General features: G+C 48.9%; 1 protein-coding gene across 4 annotated transcripts in view; it reads right to left on the bottom strand.

The window, feature by feature from the left end:
- MTM1 (myotubularin 1) overlaps positions 1-17229 on the bottom strand; it is a 739022-nt gene that overhangs the window by 162225 nt on the left and 559568 nt on the right. For all 4 annotated transcript variants that reach the window (XM_078688643.1, XM_078688645.1, XM_078688646.1 and 1 more), the window contains exon 12: positions 9746-9838. In XM_078688643.1, coding sequence (XP_078544769.1) covers positions 9746-9838 — 93 coding nt within the window. The remainder of the gene's footprint in view (positions 1-9745; positions 9839-17229) is intronic.

The raw sequence follows: 17229 nt of genomic DNA, 5'->3' as shown, positions 1-17229 counted from the left end.
GTATAGAAGAGTGGACAACGGGGAGGCGGGTGGGTCAGTGAGGAATCCACAGACAGATATTGTATCTACCAGAAAAAGCGTTACTGAAGGTAAGTAACTTGTTCTTCTGATAGATACATCTGCCAGTGAATTCCTCACCTTGTGAATAGAGTCCCACAGCAGTCCTCACTCCCGGAGGAGGGTGTCCACTCTCCTATACCAGAAAATCCTGGAGGACAGCGCGCAAAAAGTGGCCCTCCCTCCTCACTTCAGTATCCAAGCAGTAATGCTTCGCGAAAGTGTGGAGGGAGGCCCAAGTCGCAGCTCTACAAATATCCTCAACAGGAACACCCCTAGACAATGCAGAAGTTGATGAATTTGCTCTAGTAGAGTGAGCTCTTATACCCTCTGGAGGGTCCTTACCCGCCAGGGCGTAGCAAATCTTAATGCAGAGGATAATCCACCTCGAGAGCGTGCGCTTGTGCACCGCCTTCGCCTTCTTGCAGCCAGCAAAACCAACAAACAGCTGGTCATCCAACCTGAACTCTCGTGTCCTGTCCAGGTAAAAGCTCACCGCCCTCTTAGGGTCCAAGCGGTGTAGTCTCTCCTCCTCCTTGGAAGGATGAGGGGGAAGATAGAAGGTAGGGAGGGTAACGGACTGCCCCAGATGGAAAGGAGTTACCACTTTAGGCAGAAAAGCAGCCCTGGTCCTGAGAACCATTCTTTCAGCATGAATGGATAAAAATGGGGGCTTAGAACTAAGAGCTTGAAGCTCACTTACCCTCCTTGCCGAGGTAATTGCCATCAGAAAAATAGTCTTGAAAGAAAAAAGTCTCAAGGGACATGTGTGTAAAGGTTCAAAAGGCGAACCTATCAAGAACGTAAGAACAAGGTTCAAGTCCCATTGAGGTACAATAAAAGGTGTAGGAGGAAATTTATTGGTAAGGCCCTTAATGAAACGTAAAACAATAGGAGATTTAAACAAAGAGGGCAGGTCTGGCAAACAAAGGAAAGCCGACAAGGCCGACAAATAACCGTTGATAGTTGCCACCGCAAAATGCTGCTGGGCCAAGGAAAGTGCAAATTGTAGTATGCTGGACAAACGATCCCTTAAAGGGTCAACAGACTTCTCCCCACACCAAGCAACAAATTTAGACCATCTATAAGAATAAATGGACTTAGTGGAGTCACGCCTGGCCGTCAAGATGACATCCACCACATCGTGCGGGAGAGAAAAGGATATCAGGTTGCCCCATTCAATCTCCAGGCATTAAGGTGTAATGTCTGGAGGTGGGGGTGTAGAACCTGCCCCTCCATCTGGGAGAGGAGATCTGCCCTGTAAGAGAGACGGAGTGGAGGGCACGAGGAGAGGTGGAGAAGATCTGTATACCACACCCTTCTTGGCCAATCCGGGGCGATCAATATGACTTGGGCCCGGTCTTGGAGAACCTTACTCAGAACCCGAGAAATCAAAGGTATGGGAGGAAACGCGTAAAGGAGTTGCGAGTCCCAACTCAACTGAAACGCGTCCCCCAAAGCTTCTTGCATTGGAAACTGGAGGCTGCAGAATGACGGGCAGCGAGCATTCTCGCGAGTGGCGAACAGGTCCACCTGAGGAGTCCCCCACATCTGAAAGACGTGACTAACTACCTCTGGATGAAGCCTCCACTCGTGGTCGGCGGAGAACTGCCGACTGAGACTGTCTGCACGAACGATCAGAACTCCGGCCAGATGATTTGCCATCAGACAAATATGATGGTCGTGAACCCAGGAGCAGAGACGCAGAGCCTCTCTGCAGAGACACTGCGACCCCACTCCTCCCTGCTTGTTGACATACCACATCGCGGTCATGTTGTCCGTCAGGACCTGAACTGACCGACCGCGAAGGGAAGGGAGGAAGGCCTTGAGTGCCAGACGTATCACCCGCAATTCCAGAAGGTTGATGTGAAGCAACCTTTCCTCTGGAGACCAAAGACCCTTGACCTCCAGGTCCCCCAGATGAGCACCCCACCCTAGAGTAGATGCATCCGTTATCACTGTGGCCACCGCTGGAGGAAGTTGAAAAGGCCTTCCCTGAGACAGATTGCCTTCCACGCTCCACCAAGACAGATCCGCTGCAGTTTCACTCGAGATCCTCACTGACTCCCTGGCATCTCCGCCGTGCTGATACCACTGCCTGCGGAGGCACCACTGGAGTGCCCTCATGTGCCAGCGTGCATGGTTGACCAACAGAATGCAAGAAGCCATCAGACCGAATCCTTTGTGGAGGAGGGAATGCACGACACACAGTAGTGTCCAGTACCGCACCTATGAACAGGTTGTGCTGGGAGGGCACCAGGTGAGATTTGGGTACATTTATCGAAAAACCCAACCTGTGCAACAACTGAGTTGTCTCTTGCAGATGATGAAGCACTATCTCTGGAGATTCTGCTTTGACCAGCCAATCGTCCAGATACGGGAATACAGGAATCCCCGATCTTCTGAGATGTGCTGCCACCACAGCCATCACCTTGGTGAAGACTCGAGGCGCAGTAGTAAGTCCAAACGGAAGGACCGCAAACTGGTAGTGCTGCGATCCAACCGTGAAACGGAGATACTTCCTGTGTGACTTCAGGATTGGGATATGAAAATACGCATCCTGCAAGTCGATCGACACCATCCAGTCTTCTTCCAGCAGCGCCTGAAGAACCTGCGCAAGGGTGAGCATCTTGAACTTCTCCTGCCTCAGGTGAAAGTTCAAGATCCTGAGATCCAGGATTGGACGGAGTCTGCCATCCTTCTTGGGAATCAGAAAATACCGGGAGTAGCATCCCTGACCTCTCTCCTGCTCTGGAACCACCTCTATTGCACCCTTTCTGAACAGAGCCAGGACTTCTTCCTGCAGGAGCAGCAGATGGTCCTCCGAACAATAACCCTGGCATTGAGGGTAATTGGGGGGAAATTCCCGAAAGGGAAGTGCATTCCCATTCTCCACAAGATTGAGAACCCAAAGATCTGATGTTATCAATTCCCAATCTCGTAGAAAATGGGTAAGGCGGCCCCCCACTGGGCCCACATGATCCGGAATGGCGGATCTAGAGCTGCTTTGCTGCAGTGGTAGGGGGCTGGGAAGGGGCAGAGGAGGAGGAGGCTTGACGACCTCTAGGACGAGCTCGTTGTCTTCCTCTGTACGACTTGTACAGCGTATTTTGCTGTTGTTGTGGCTGCTGCTGCGATGTTTTATAGGAACGAAAGGAAGACCTTCCAAATCCTCTGAAGCGCCTTCCAGTAGTACCCCTGGTCTGAAGACCCAAAGATTTCACCGTGGCCCTGCTGTCCTTAAAACGTTTCAAGGCAGCATCAGCCTTCTTGCCAAACAATCCTGAACCATCAAATGGCAAGTCCATCAAAGCAGACTGAACATCTGTCGAGAACTCCGATGATTTTAGCCATGCAGCTCTCCTAGTGGCCACCGAAGAGCCCATGACTCTCCCCACCGAATCAGCCGTGTCCAGTGAATCACTTGTCTCGCAGCAGCCTGAGTGTCCGAAATTACCTCCTGAAAGTCCTTTCTATCCACCTCAGGAATTTTCGGCACCAACTGCTTCACGAAATCCATCAAGGCATGGATGTACCGTCCCATCAGACAAGTTGCGTTAGTGGATTTAAATGCCATACTGGCTGAGGAGAAGACCTTCTTGGCAGCCAGATCTCTATTCCTGGACTCTTTTTTTCCCAGGAACCTGCGGAAAAGCACCCGCTGACTTCTTAGAACAGGCAGCCTGCACAACCAGACTCTCAGGCAGGAGATAAGTTGACAAAAAGTCCAGGTCACCAGGTGCAACCCTGTACCTCCTCGCCACAGCCCTTGAAACCGCAGGAGCTGTCAAAGGCTTCTTCCAGACTTCATAGATGGGTTCAGCCAAAGCATCATTAAATGGTAGCATTGGCTCAATAACTGAAGATGGCGAGTGAAGGACCTCTGTAAGAATATTAGACTTGTACTCTGCAGTGGGCAGAGTAATATTCAACAAGCCTGCCGCCTTTTTAATAACGTGATATGGCACCACATCCTTGGAGGGCACGTCTGACACTGAAGCCAAATCCCACTCAGGAGACAGTTCAAGTCCACTGGCCTCCCTCAGGTCACCAAAAGGATCATCAGAATCCTGTAACTCTCCTTCCTCCACGTCAGCATACCGATACTGTTCTTCCTCCAGAAGTCTCTGGGCTTCACGCCGTGACCTCACCTTCAGAAACGAAGTCGACGGATCCGGAACTGACTCTGCCGAGGTCGGAGCCGGCGTCGAACCCGAAGTCGGGCGAGGAAGTTTCACCCGAGGTCGAACAGGATCCTGCATCGGAGTCGTGGGCACCGGCGTAGATGGAATCGGCGTCGAAGGCCTCGGCGGTGCCGGAAAATGCCACTGCGGTGCTAGAGCCGGCATGAAAGGCATGAAGGGCGCAGGAGCATAAGCCTGGGGGACGCCCAAGTTATACGCCATAGGACCCGTGGGACCAACAGGTGCACCAGAGGGGTACATTGCCCTGGAGTAAACCCCAAACATGGCATTCAAGAACTGGGATGGATCCTGACCTGGAGCCAGAAAGGCTGGATAAGGGCCCCCAGGTTGCTCTCGAGGAGGCGGGGTCGTCTCGACGTCGATCTCCTCCTCGGGCCGCGGTACCGGGGTCGACGAACCCGCGGGCACCGGAACCTCGCCTTCACCAACCTCCTCCACCTCATCTTCATCCTCCTGACCAGAAGGATTAGACGGATCCGGAGAAGGGTTCGCCTGCTGCTTCGGTGATCCTGGCGAATTTGCACGCAAAGTCTCACCATCAGAGTCCTGCGCTTCCGACGCCGAAGCCTCCACTTCCTTACGAAGAGCCTCACTTGCGACTTCGGCCTCGAACTCGAGTCCTTCCCCGAGTGAAGACGTGACTCATGTCTCCTCTTCTTGTGCTTCTTCCTTGAGGACTTTGAAGCATGAGCTGATGATGACTCCGAACGCGACCTCGATCTCGACCGCCGAGACCGAGTCTTCGAAGCCTTCTTATCTTTTTTATTTTTTCAGCTTCGCAACAAGGAGCTTCGTCTCCCTGTCCCGAAGGGACTTCGGAGTCATCTTCTTGCAAGATGGGCAATCCTCGACGTCATGGTCGGAGCTCAGGCACCAGACGCAGCATTCATGCGGGTCAGTTATGGACATCGTCTTGCCACATTCTCCGCAAGCCTTAAAGCCAGTCTTCTTCGAAGACATCTCGATAGAAGACAAAGATACAGTGATAATAACCATAGAGTAGCAAAGTTACTACAAAGCTACTGTACGATCCCAGAAAACCGTTAGCGTCGATGACGCGGAAAAAAGGGAGCTGATGTCATCACGCCGGCGTGGGCCTAATATGGTGTCGGTGACGTCAGCGGAGTCGTGCGCGATGCCGTGCCTCTGTGACGTCGTTCCACGTCGGCGCGAAGCTACAAAAGAATTTCCGAATGCTGCTGACGCAGGGGGATATTCACAAGGTGAGGAATCCACTGGCAGTTGTATCTATCAGACGGGTCCATCTTATGTAGTGCACTGGGTGTTCTCTATACTATCAATAAGAATTTAAAGTGTAGCTGCTTATGACGATGATTAGGGGAAACCCGGCGAATTTGTGTACACCACCGACCCCACTGTACGTCTGTAATAGGTTGCACAAGGTTTAGTTCCCAGGCAGCTCGCACCCGAGCATTGCGCGATGGTAGCAGGGACAGCGCAGCCCTATACATTCTGGCCACAAGGTGCGTCCCATCTCCTGTTTTAATAATAGTCAACAGCAAAAACTCAGGGGGTTCTAAGGGAGAACTGAATACTTGAGGATGCAGAGCTATTTGCAATCTCTGCAGGGCGAAGTGGTCCATCACAGTTGCCCCACGAAAGTGGAGGTCCTCCGTACGGGAGAAACCCCCCCCCACGAGAATAAATCACCAAACCTCACAAGCCGGAACCGTGCTACAGTACATTTTACCAGCACCTCCTGCAGTGTGGAAACCCAGTCATTGCCCGCCAGCGGTAGTGCAGGCGAGTACAACAAACGTGCACCAGTGATTTTGACCAGCTTATGCAAGGCCCAACTAGTTGTTTAAAGTGTTTGGATATCCCGCAGGTCATGCGGGAACCCAACTGGGAGCAATGTATTGAGGGGTGCCGGGAACGCCAAGTCAGCCTCCGGTCTGAAGTAGGGGATGCTACTGTCAGTGTGGTACCAATGCCTGGCGAAACTTGCATGCGCCACCAAATAATAATCTTGAAAATTCTGTGCCAATTCATAAGTTAGACAGTGAAGAGCACAAGGCTCAAAGGGAGTGCACATCAGATAAATGAGAACCAAATAAAGATCCCCCACTGCAGCATTACAAACGGTGTTGCAGGAGTATATGGGTAAGCCCCTTCAAAAAGGCATCACAACCGATGATTCGAAAAAGGGAAGGCTGATCCGGTTAACAGAGGAAGGCCGATAAGTAACTCTTAACTTTTGCCACAACAATGCCTTGCTGGGCAAGGACAAACAAAACAGGAGAACATCCTTTTTTCACAAGCCGTCTATCAGCCGTGGGAAAAACCCTGGCTCAAGCTATTCACCAGCGCACTGCACAATTGGAAGCTGGATGTGTATGGAGGAACACCAAGCATCAAACTTCTCCCAGGGTCCTTGATAGACAGATTTTGTTGATGGACGCTTGGCTGCAAAGATGATATCAACCACCTCTGGTGGAATATTGAAAGTCAACAGCTGTCGTAGCTCAAACTCCACCCATGGAGGTGTAGGAAGAGCAGGTTTGTTGCAAAACTCAGTCCTGCTGCTGTGACAGGCGGTCCTCCAGAAGGGTAGCCCATTATAAGACATGTGCTCACAGCCAAATGTTTTGGGTACAACACTCTTAACGCAGTCCATGGCCACTAGGATGACTTGGGCCCAGTCTTTCTTGAACTTTTTCAATACCCTGGGCAGGAGAGGTAGGGGTGGGACGGTGTACAGGGGTCCCAAACCCCAGTGTAGGCGGAAGGCGTCTCCACGGCAGAAATGCCTTTGAAACACCAATGCAAAATTTTGGGCACTGCGCCTTCTTAGAGGTGGTGAAAAGATTGAGCCAGGGTTCTTCCCACGGCTGATACACGGCTTGTGCCTACTCCAAGATTAACTGCCATTTGTGATCTGCTAGACAACTCTGACTAAGTTTGGCCACCCTGGAGGTTTAAAGATCCTGCCAGATGCTGTGCAGTCAGGGAGATGCACTGAATTATGGCCATTTCCAGATTCGGAAGGCCTTCTGGCACAGAACCCATTACTCCACATCAACCTGCCAGTTGCAAAACCACATAGTGGTCATGCTGTCCTTGAGAATCTGCACTCAATGGTCGAAAGGCAACAAATTGATTTGGAGGTGAGTTTCCACTGGAAAACAAAGTCCTCTTATCGCCACCTCTCCCAGATTACCCCCCTCAACCCAGCAACAATGCATCAGTCAGCAGTTCGTTCTGAGTGGGGTAGGGAGATGGATCTGTCTCTGGTCCAATCGCAGTTGAGCAGTCATTACTCCAGATCCTTTGCTGTCTCCTCAGACACCTGGATGAAATCTAATAGATTGCCTTGATGTTGAGCCCACTGGGACTTCAGATCCCACTGCAGAGCCCGCATGTGCCATCAGGTATGGTCCACAAGCAGAACACTGAAGACTAAGAGGAACAGAAGTCTCATAGCCACGCTGAAGGAGACTCAGGTCAAGAGTTTAAAAAGCGGGATCATAGCCCTACCCTGGACTCTTGAGGCAGAGGGATGGCACGAAAGAACACCATATCCAGGGTGGCATTGCGCAGAAGGAGCTATTGTGAAGAAGCAATGCGTGACTTTGGCATATTAATGGAAAAGTCCAACGATGTCAATAAGTTGGTCGTTGTCTGACGTGGACTACAATGCTTGGGGCGAGCCCACCTTCAGAAATCAGTAGTTGAGTTATGGAAAGACTAGTATTCCCAACTTCAGCAGATGGGCTACAAACGCCACCATCACTTTGGTGAACACCCAAAGTGCACTGGTAAGGCGAAAGGGGAGCATACATAACTGATACTGCATATGGCCTACCTGAAACCACATATAACAACTAGTCTTATTAATACAGGGCAAACAGGACTTGGGTCAGAGTGAACATTTTTAACCTGCCTTTCCATAGAAAGAAGTTCAGAGGGTGAAGGTCCAGAATAGGGAAGAGGCCTCCATCCTTTTACAGCACCAGAAAGTATTGCTTCTTTGGCCAAGTGGTTCTCTGGCAGGTGTTGTGGTGAGGGCAGTATAGCCAGGTGATAAGACAGGAAGGGTACAAAGTATTCCTGCTCAACAATCTGGAGCACCCATGGGTCCGACGTAACAATCTGATGTAATGCTCTGCTATCCGGGGAGGTTACACGTGAGCAGACTTCCTACCAGGCAATCGTGGCCAGCCAAGGACAAATTAAAGTGGTTTTACACCACTGGTGGGGGATGGGTAATGCACTGCCCCCAGGGACTTGATCTTGTTGGCCAACTTCCTGGCCTCGTGCTAGCAAGGATTAGAAGGCTTGCTGCTGCTAAGCCACATATTGCTGTTGCCTCTGCAATAAGTAAAAAGTTACTTTTCTGTGTGATAATCTTAAGGTTAATGTTCTAGCTACTTGCAGATTCCTCACCTGTAGAACAACTCCGGTCTCAGACTGGATCTGGAAACTTCACAGCTCTCATATTGCCAGAGGGGGGGTGCTGACTTCAGACAATGCCCACATTGACTTAAAGTGATTTCCCTAAAGCCATATAGTACCTGTTGTGGTGCAAGGACATCAGTCTCCGTCCCTTTTTGTGCATGGACATCGACAGAGTAGTGCAGTACCAAAAAAAAATGGGATAGTATTAACTTTCCCTAGAACACATCCATCAAACGGGGAGGAAGGCGGGCCAATATAGAATCTGCAGGTACATAGAGTATCCACCAGAAAACGGTTACCACAGTTAACTTTTTTTCCCTATTGATACTTCTACCTGCAAGTTCCTCAGCTGTAGAACACATTTCAGAGCAATACTGTTACCCAAGAGGAGGGCTGATGGATGCTTAGACAAGGAAATCCTACAAAAGAGGCCGGGGAAAGTGACCGTCCCTAAGCACCTTGGAATCCAAGCAGTAGTGCTTGACGAAGGTGTAGGGATGCCCCTGTCGCCGCTTTGTAGACCGCTGTGATAAGATCTCATTACTGACTCTAAAATAAAGTACTGAATCAGTCCATGCTTAAACCCATTACGGCTGGGTAATTTCAAGCTTATTTGTAACATGTGTCTGTTTGGCTTTTAAATTCTGCAAACAAATTTACTCATGTAAAATCAACCAGCTCTTCATTTGATACTGATGTCACCACAAGCACAACTTTGACCAGCCATTGTCCAACAAATATTGGGAAAACAAAAGTTTTCATTTGCAGTCACATAGAAAATAAATTACTATAAATGTGAAAACAGTATGAAATGTAAATGGTATTAGCAGCAGGGTTTCACATACCTATTTTATCAACATTATAATAAACTGAAGAAGCTCAGCAAAAAAGCTGTTTATAATTTTAAGATGTGGAAATATTCTACAATGGTTGTGAAATCTCTAGAAATATTTTAAGCATACACGTGACGAATAAACAAAAAAGAAATACTTAAATCAAATGTATAAACATATTCTTGCCGGTCTCACATTTTCAGAACTGAAACAGGCTTGGATTTATCCTACCTGTTTTGCCATTTGCCAAACGCAGTCAATAAACTGCAGAAAAATAGGAGATCGATCTGCGTCTGCATGGTTTTTATCTCCATGTCCAATTCTCTGAAATGAAATTGTAATAGGTTAACCGTTATTCAAACTGATTTTCAATCAACATATTCATACACACATTTATGTTCGAGATGGCAATTTTTTTTAAATGGCACAAGGCACCACTGTAAAGCATTAGTTTCCCCACAAAGCTGCAAAAGAGTAATATGCAGTGAAAACATTTATGGCTAATAGTATTGGCTGGTTAAAAGCTACAACTGCTTACCGGTACAAAACAAAAGCCAGGTTTTAATATTTGAAAGACATAGCTACACAATTAATTGTTGAGGGCATACAAAGCTACAACCACGACCTAGGACCCGACTACCTCAACCATCGACTGAACTTCCACCAACCCGCTAGACTCCTTCACTCCTCTTTGCTCACACACAACCCCAGCATCCATAGGGTTAGCAACTTCTCCTCCTACACCGCAGCCAAGATCTGGAATGCCTCCCCCTCCAGCACTGTACGCCCCCCTTGCTGATAGACTTCATAAAGAGACTCAAGACCAGGATCTTTGATGGAGAAACAGCACACAGATACCCCTAGGGGTGACAGGGTTGCGCTTTACAAATACTGACTGATTGATTGAAAGTTAAACAACAACTGTGATCTTCAGGATATAAAAATGAGCAGAAAAAATAAGCATGTTTGGATGGGCACATGAATGGGGCTGTAAGTGTAAGGATTAAAGATTACAGGATGCAACAACACCGAGAATTCTCATTAATGGAGGTCTAATGTACATTGTTTTTGCTTACTTAGAGCAAGCAGGTTAGGATTCTGCACTGGAAAACAGTTAATATCTTCTGCAAAGAATACAAAAATGTTGTCCATTACCCTTGTGTTGCCGGCATATATCTAAACGTCGAAAGAGAAACACATGGGATATTATTGTTGCTTCTGCAATGCCCAATGGTGACTTGGCAGAGACCATCAGAATTAAGGATACTGTGACATTCACCAGGGCTACTGTCAACATTTTTCATATTCCCATTCACAGGCTTCCTCGTGGCTCATCAGGCTCCAAACACACTTGTCCAAAATGATACTCCTAAGGTTTTCCTTGTAAATATTGGATTCTCAGGCCCAAAGCTATCTTTGCCATGGCTGACGTGTCATGTGGTAGGCTCTAAGAAATTATATAGATTTCCCCCATCCATCAGAGTATGGCCTTGTTTAATCAAGAGTCAAATGCCTATGATGCCATAATCAGAAAAGCCATATTTCTGATTCTGTAGCAGCCCCCAAGTCATGATTCTGTGCATCCGATAACTTTCACCATCTTTGCCATTTTCTTTCAGTCTTCAGACCTTCTACCAGTGACAATGATGTGCTGGCAAACCTACAAAAGTTATGCGCCGGGAAAACCTTTTTGGGTAGCTGCTGCGCATTATAAGTGCAAATAATAAAAAATAAATGCTTGCTTCACATATTTAGTTAATGGTTACCTAGATCTTGGTAATATGGTCTGATCAGACTACAGTAAAGTGCAAGGTCAACACCAGCTCTCATGAACCAATATCTAAAATGTAGGACTCTAAAGCAATGGCAAAAGAATGGTTTAAAATATAACTTGGGAATAGGTTTATGGCTCTGACAGACATATTGAACACTGTATGTTTAATGATGCAAGGTAAGCCTGAGTCTATGAAGTGACTGACGGTGCAACACCGCTTTCATCAAAACAAATACGGGTAGGTGGAAGTCTGCCCTGTGTTTGGACCATAAAGTACCTTTATAAAAAGAGAGAATCACTGTCCAAAACTAACCTGAAACCTTATTCCACAAAAAAGTCCAAACCACAGAATGGAGAGGTGGGCAAGTGGTGGGGAATCTGCAGTTAGACAGAGAATTCACTGCAAAGTGCATTGTTATAGTTAAGTAACTTACTCTTCTAATGGAAACCTCATTTCCTTTCTTCACACCAACCAATCTAACTAAAATCCGATCATCCACCTGATACACCTTAGTTCTGCCAATGTAAAGCTAAGGACCCATTGCAGATCAAAAAAATGCAGTCTCCCCTACTCCTTATAAGGATCAGGCAGAAGGAAGAAAACGGGAAGTGTGATGAACTGACCCAAATGGAAGGGCGACACCACTTTCAGAAGAATGCATGCATTATATCCTAAGCAGTACCGTGAAAGGGAAGGTGATTGTACTAAGAATGGATTGAAAATGCCTGTAGCTCACTGACGCAATGTGCAGAAGTGACTGTAACATGAAATATAGTCTTTGGAGCTAGAAGCATCAAGGTACAACTGTGTAGAGGCTCGAAAAGAGCATAAATCAGAAAAATTAGGATTAAATGCAGGTCCCACAGAGGCATAATGAAGGGAGTAGGGGGAAACTTCTGAAAGTCCCTTTAAAAAATTAACACAAGTGTTGATTTGAATAAGGACGGCTGATAAGAAAAACAAAGCCAAGGGGGGCGGAGCTTGCCAGCGCCGATGTAGGAAGCGCAGGAAGCGAGCTCCGCGTTATCGCAAGCAAAATACTGATAATTATCCTAAATTAACGGAGGCTACAGACCCCTGGAGCGAAGGCACACTCTCTGATCTCAGTGGGGAACATTTGAAACGCAGCCCGCTGGAATTTGACGACGTACGGAGAAACCGGAGCACACGTGGGTTTGCTGGCGGACTGGGCCCTAAGCCGCGGACTTGCCTGGGTGCCTGGCCGGCGTGCGTGACCCTGTGTACGGCTAGCGAAGGAAGCGCAGTCCCGGGACCACCGGTGCGGCAACGGAACGCGTGATAAGCTGGCGGAGCAGAGGGAGATAGCAGTGTGCGGCGGTGAGAACAAACAGACCGGCGTCCGGTGAGTGCGAGAACACCTAGCGGCACTGGAGAGCGGAGGAAGGAGACACTGGAATCTGTCCCCCCCAGCGGACTGGTATCGGACTCACGGTGGAGTGTCGAAACTTGACCGTAACACCCGGAAGAGACTCTGCAACGGCAGTGCATAGGTCTGGGCCACCTGAAGAACGACTATTGCGGCCGTGGCGGCAGCACTGAGGGACGCGTGCTGCAGCTTCGGCTCCCCCCTCCTCCCCTAACAGCTCGCCATACATGGCGGAACGAACTCGGTGGCAAAGGATATTAGGAGGACAAGGGCTCTGCAGAGGACAGTAAGTGTGGTGCCTAACTGGGGGAGAGTGCATTTTTATTAAAAAGAACTCCTGCAATACCGCCGCCACCGGCCCAACACAAGCGGAGATACAGAGGGACCCTTCCCCCACCGGCCACCGAGTGAGCGTGTGGACAGAAGGCGCGACCTGCAGAGCGGCGGCAGTGATCAGGATACAGGCACCAATTCAGAGGCGTACGCCAGCTTGCTCAACATTACGCCAATATAACTATCGAGGTGAGGGCCGGCAATGAGAGTTCCCCGTACTTCGGGAAGTGGCTAAGTGGAAAGGATTGAGGGTTACTCCCGAAGACAGCCCCCACAAGGTCACACACTACGACCGTTACCCACGCTGCAGGGACAGCAGTTGGAGACTGGGAGGAGGAAGTCTTTGTGGACACAGAGGCCGGTGTGGGCAGTAGGGAAGGCCTGGATACCGGCTGAACAGGGGAAGATACTGTAAAGCTGCAGCTACAGAGCTGATGCAGCAGTGAAAATTGGCAGCAACCTAGTCCCTGGTGGGGTCACGACAGAACCCACCTAAGGCGCCATTGACGACACCAGTGAGGCGACAATTGGAGAGGGGAGCGGGGTCCAAGAATACACACGCTTGGGGTACGGCACCGAACACATTGTGAGGCAACGGTCCACACCAAGAGTCGAATTGGTGAGAGCCGAATATACTAGAAATTAGTCCAGAAGGGTGTTGTGGCGGAGGAGCCCTATCACACCACAGGAACGCCGTGAACTGAGTTGGCGGCAGGAGTGCTGATATAAAATCTGTCACTGCTCACGTGCAGGGAGGCGCGTCACCGCGGAACAGGACGGATTGCCAGGGGTAAGGGAGACAAGACCCAATCCTAGCTGGCATTTGACCAACGGAGAGCTAAAGTCCCGGAAGCACAAGTGCCTGAGCCATCGCCGAAGAGCAGAGGCCCAGAGGGCTCAATGTATGCGGATATAAAAGACATGCTGGTAACGATGGAGAAAGGACTGCAAGACAGCATGGCGTCGATTGGCTCGAAGATTGATGCCCTCACATACAGAATGTACCGCATATCGGAGCGGGTGGACAAGCACGCGGAGCGGCAGGACATGTCCGAGAGGCGGCTTACAGAAGTGGAAGAAGCACAATCTGAATGGGACAAAGATCGCAAACAGTTCACCAGACTACTCCAAGTTATACAGGATAAATCGGAGGATTTGGAGGCCCGCTCGAGGCGCTCGAACATTCACATCACGGGGATTGCGGAAACGACGCAAACTTGGAAGATGTAACTCTTTGTAGAGAATCTTTTGATTACTCTTTTGGGAGAGGATGTCTTCTCACCGATGTTTATTGTAGAAAGAGCTCACCGCACATTGGGACCCCGTCCGCGGACGGGGGCCCCCCCGAGACTGATAATAGCAAAACTACTGAACTACAGGGACCGAGATACAGCGTTGTGGGTTTCAAGGGACAAAGGGAAACTGAAGTTCGAAGGCATGGATGTCTCCTTGTTCCCCTACTTCACTGCGAAAGTTCAGGAGGAGCGACGGCACTTCGCCCCGTATAAGAAACAACTCCGGGAACTTGGACTGGATTACGCCATGTTATATCCGGCAAAATTGCGGATAAACAGACGAGGTCACTCATATTTTTTTCACGGATCCTAGAGAACTTCAGAAATCTTTGAAGGAGTGGTCCAAGGAACGGAGGAATAGCCCTAGAAGCCAAAATGAGGAGCAAGACGAGAACAGCCATCTGGAAGAGCAGGAATAGCTAGGTTAGCAATATTCAGGTCAGCCCGCTGCTGCCTGTATTGGAAACTGGGCAGAATTGGGACCATCGGACCTCGACCTGAAGTGACTTACGAGAGCTTGGAAGAGCTGCAAACTGAGCGTGAAGGGACCTGTGAATGGACAGCAGGGCTATAGCTGGGTGAGATCTTTTCAATATATGTGTATCTGGCAGCAGACTGGCTATATTAATAGTCTACTTACTGGATTGGGTTAAGCGTATAGTACAATGCAAATGGTCCTTGAACTTTGATTATGTTCTATGTGCCTTCAAGGAGGGAACAGGGGGAAACCTTTTACTACAGCGCTGAACATTGACTTAGCCTTACGTTAATAGACACTTGGGGAGCGATAGCGCTGGGGCGAAGGTGAGATATAAAATGCAGAAGTAGTTATTTGCTTGTCCTGGTGACCTCTGCCCTAGCGCTGTTAGCTCTAACGGTCCTGAAGAGGGCCAGTTTGAGGGTTGTTCGGGACGGTTTAAATGAGAGATGGAAGGGGGTAGGGATGGGGCGCTGCCAGGCCAGGTTGGGGGAGGTCGGCTGTGGGAGGGGAAGGGTGGGGAGGTGGGGGTGTTTGGATTCGGGGATTGGGAAGTTGATTGTTCTGCCAGACGAGGTGCCTCTCAGTTCTAATTGTCTAAAGGTGGCTATGTCGCCTGACACCAATACGGGGACAGCTCCCCGGAGATGGAGAATCACGACCGTTGACTATATTGCCTTGCTTCAAGGATGGTTGACTGTAATGGAATGAATGAAGAGAGTGCTCTCGAATCTCTGAGGGCGTTGACGTGGAATGTGAGAGGCCTTAACGACTACCGCAAACTCAGAAAGGTTGTGAATTATCTGCACAGACACCACATTGATTTAGCGTTCATCCAGGAGACCCACCTCCCAATAACGAGCAGAATGCTATCTGCTAGAGGGCTGAGGGGTAACAGTGTGGCTGCAGGGTTTACTACACATTCTAGAGGAGTGATTGTATGGGTCAATCCCAGATCGAAGTTACAATTGACTATGATTAAGGCGGACTCAGAAGGCCGTTATTTGATTACTAGATGTGTGGGTAAGGGACATGACGTGGTAGTAATAAATGTCTATGGCCCCAACTACGATTCTCCAGAGTTTTATGATGAGATAGCTGCACATTGTCGACCTTACGTTTGCTCCAGAATGGTATGGGGGGGGGGGTGATTTTAATCTAGTGTTTGACCCAGAGGTAGATAGGTCAACGGGGCTAGCAAGACGACCAGCGGCTGCGGCTTAACACATGAAGTCGGAGCTCGTTAAACTAGACTTGGTGGATGTCTGGAGGCACAGAAATCCCACGAAGGGCGGATACACGCACTACTCTGCATACAATGATAATCATACAAGAATTGACTACTGGCTGGTGTTCCAAGCTAGTGTCAGAAGCATTAAGGAGTGCATGATACTGCCGCGCACTCTCTCTGACCACTCCCCCCTGCTCCTGGTATTGGAAACTCCTGTAAAGAGAATCCCCCCATTTACATGGCGCTTCCCCCCTTACTCATTGTTGGATGAAGTATTCAGAGGAGAATTGGCAGAGGAAATAGATAGTTTTTTTAAAACCAATGTGGGGTCAGTTGATAGTTTTCAAACAGTATGGGACACATTTAAAGTATATATCCGAGGTATTGCAATGTCCAAACACTCGAGTGTACTCAAAGCAATCAGACAGAGGCTAAAACATCTTGAGACCCAATTGTCGACGCTAGAAAGGAAACAGCAGGGTACTTCAGATGATGGCATAGCAGAGCAAATCAAAACGCTAATTGCTGAATACAAGGAAGAGGCAGACAGGGAAGTACAACACATGGGCAAATACGCCACGGCACGCACATATGGTGAGGGGGAACGACCAAGCTCTCTGTTGGCTAGAATGATGAGGAATGAAAGACGACCTCTGGTGATAGATGAGCTGATAGCATCGTCGGGGAAGGTACTTACAGGGGAAACAGAAATACTCGAGGAGTTCAGAGACTACTATTCTGGACTGTATAAGTCCGGATCCTCCCAAGTGGAAGAGGAAATAGATGATTACCTTAGTTACATTAAAATGCCCCTGCTGTCCAATTCTCAAAGAGAATTCCTAATGATGCCTATACAGCGAGACGAGATTATGGAGGCGCTGGAGGGAATGCGTTCTGGTAGCGCCCCGGGAGCGGATGGGCTGACAGTTGGCTTTTATAAGGCATTTAAAGATAAACTGGTTCCGCATCTATCAATTCTATTTCATGACATCTGTGCAGAAGGAAGTATGCCTAGTTCTATGAGAGAGGCACTTCTAGTCACGATTCTAAAGCCCGGGAAACCCGCTAATACTTGTAGCTCTTACAGACCGCTTTCGCTGATAAACGTGGATGCTAAATTGTATGCAAAAGTGTTGGCCACGCGTCTGGCGTTCCTCATACCAGAATTGGTTGCCCCGGAGCAAGCAGGATTTATTCCTGGCAGAAACCTCACATA

The sequence above is a fragment of the Lissotriton helveticus genome, chromosome 4_1, assembly GCF_964261635.1.
Source record: "Lissotriton helveticus chromosome 4_1, aLisHel1.1, whole genome shotgun sequence".
Classification (NCBI taxonomy): Eukaryota; Metazoa; Chordata; class Amphibia; order Caudata; family Salamandridae; genus Lissotriton; species Lissotriton helveticus.
The sequence above is the reverse complement of the archived record's forward strand: the minus strand, read 5'-3'. Positions and strand labels throughout refer to the sequence as shown.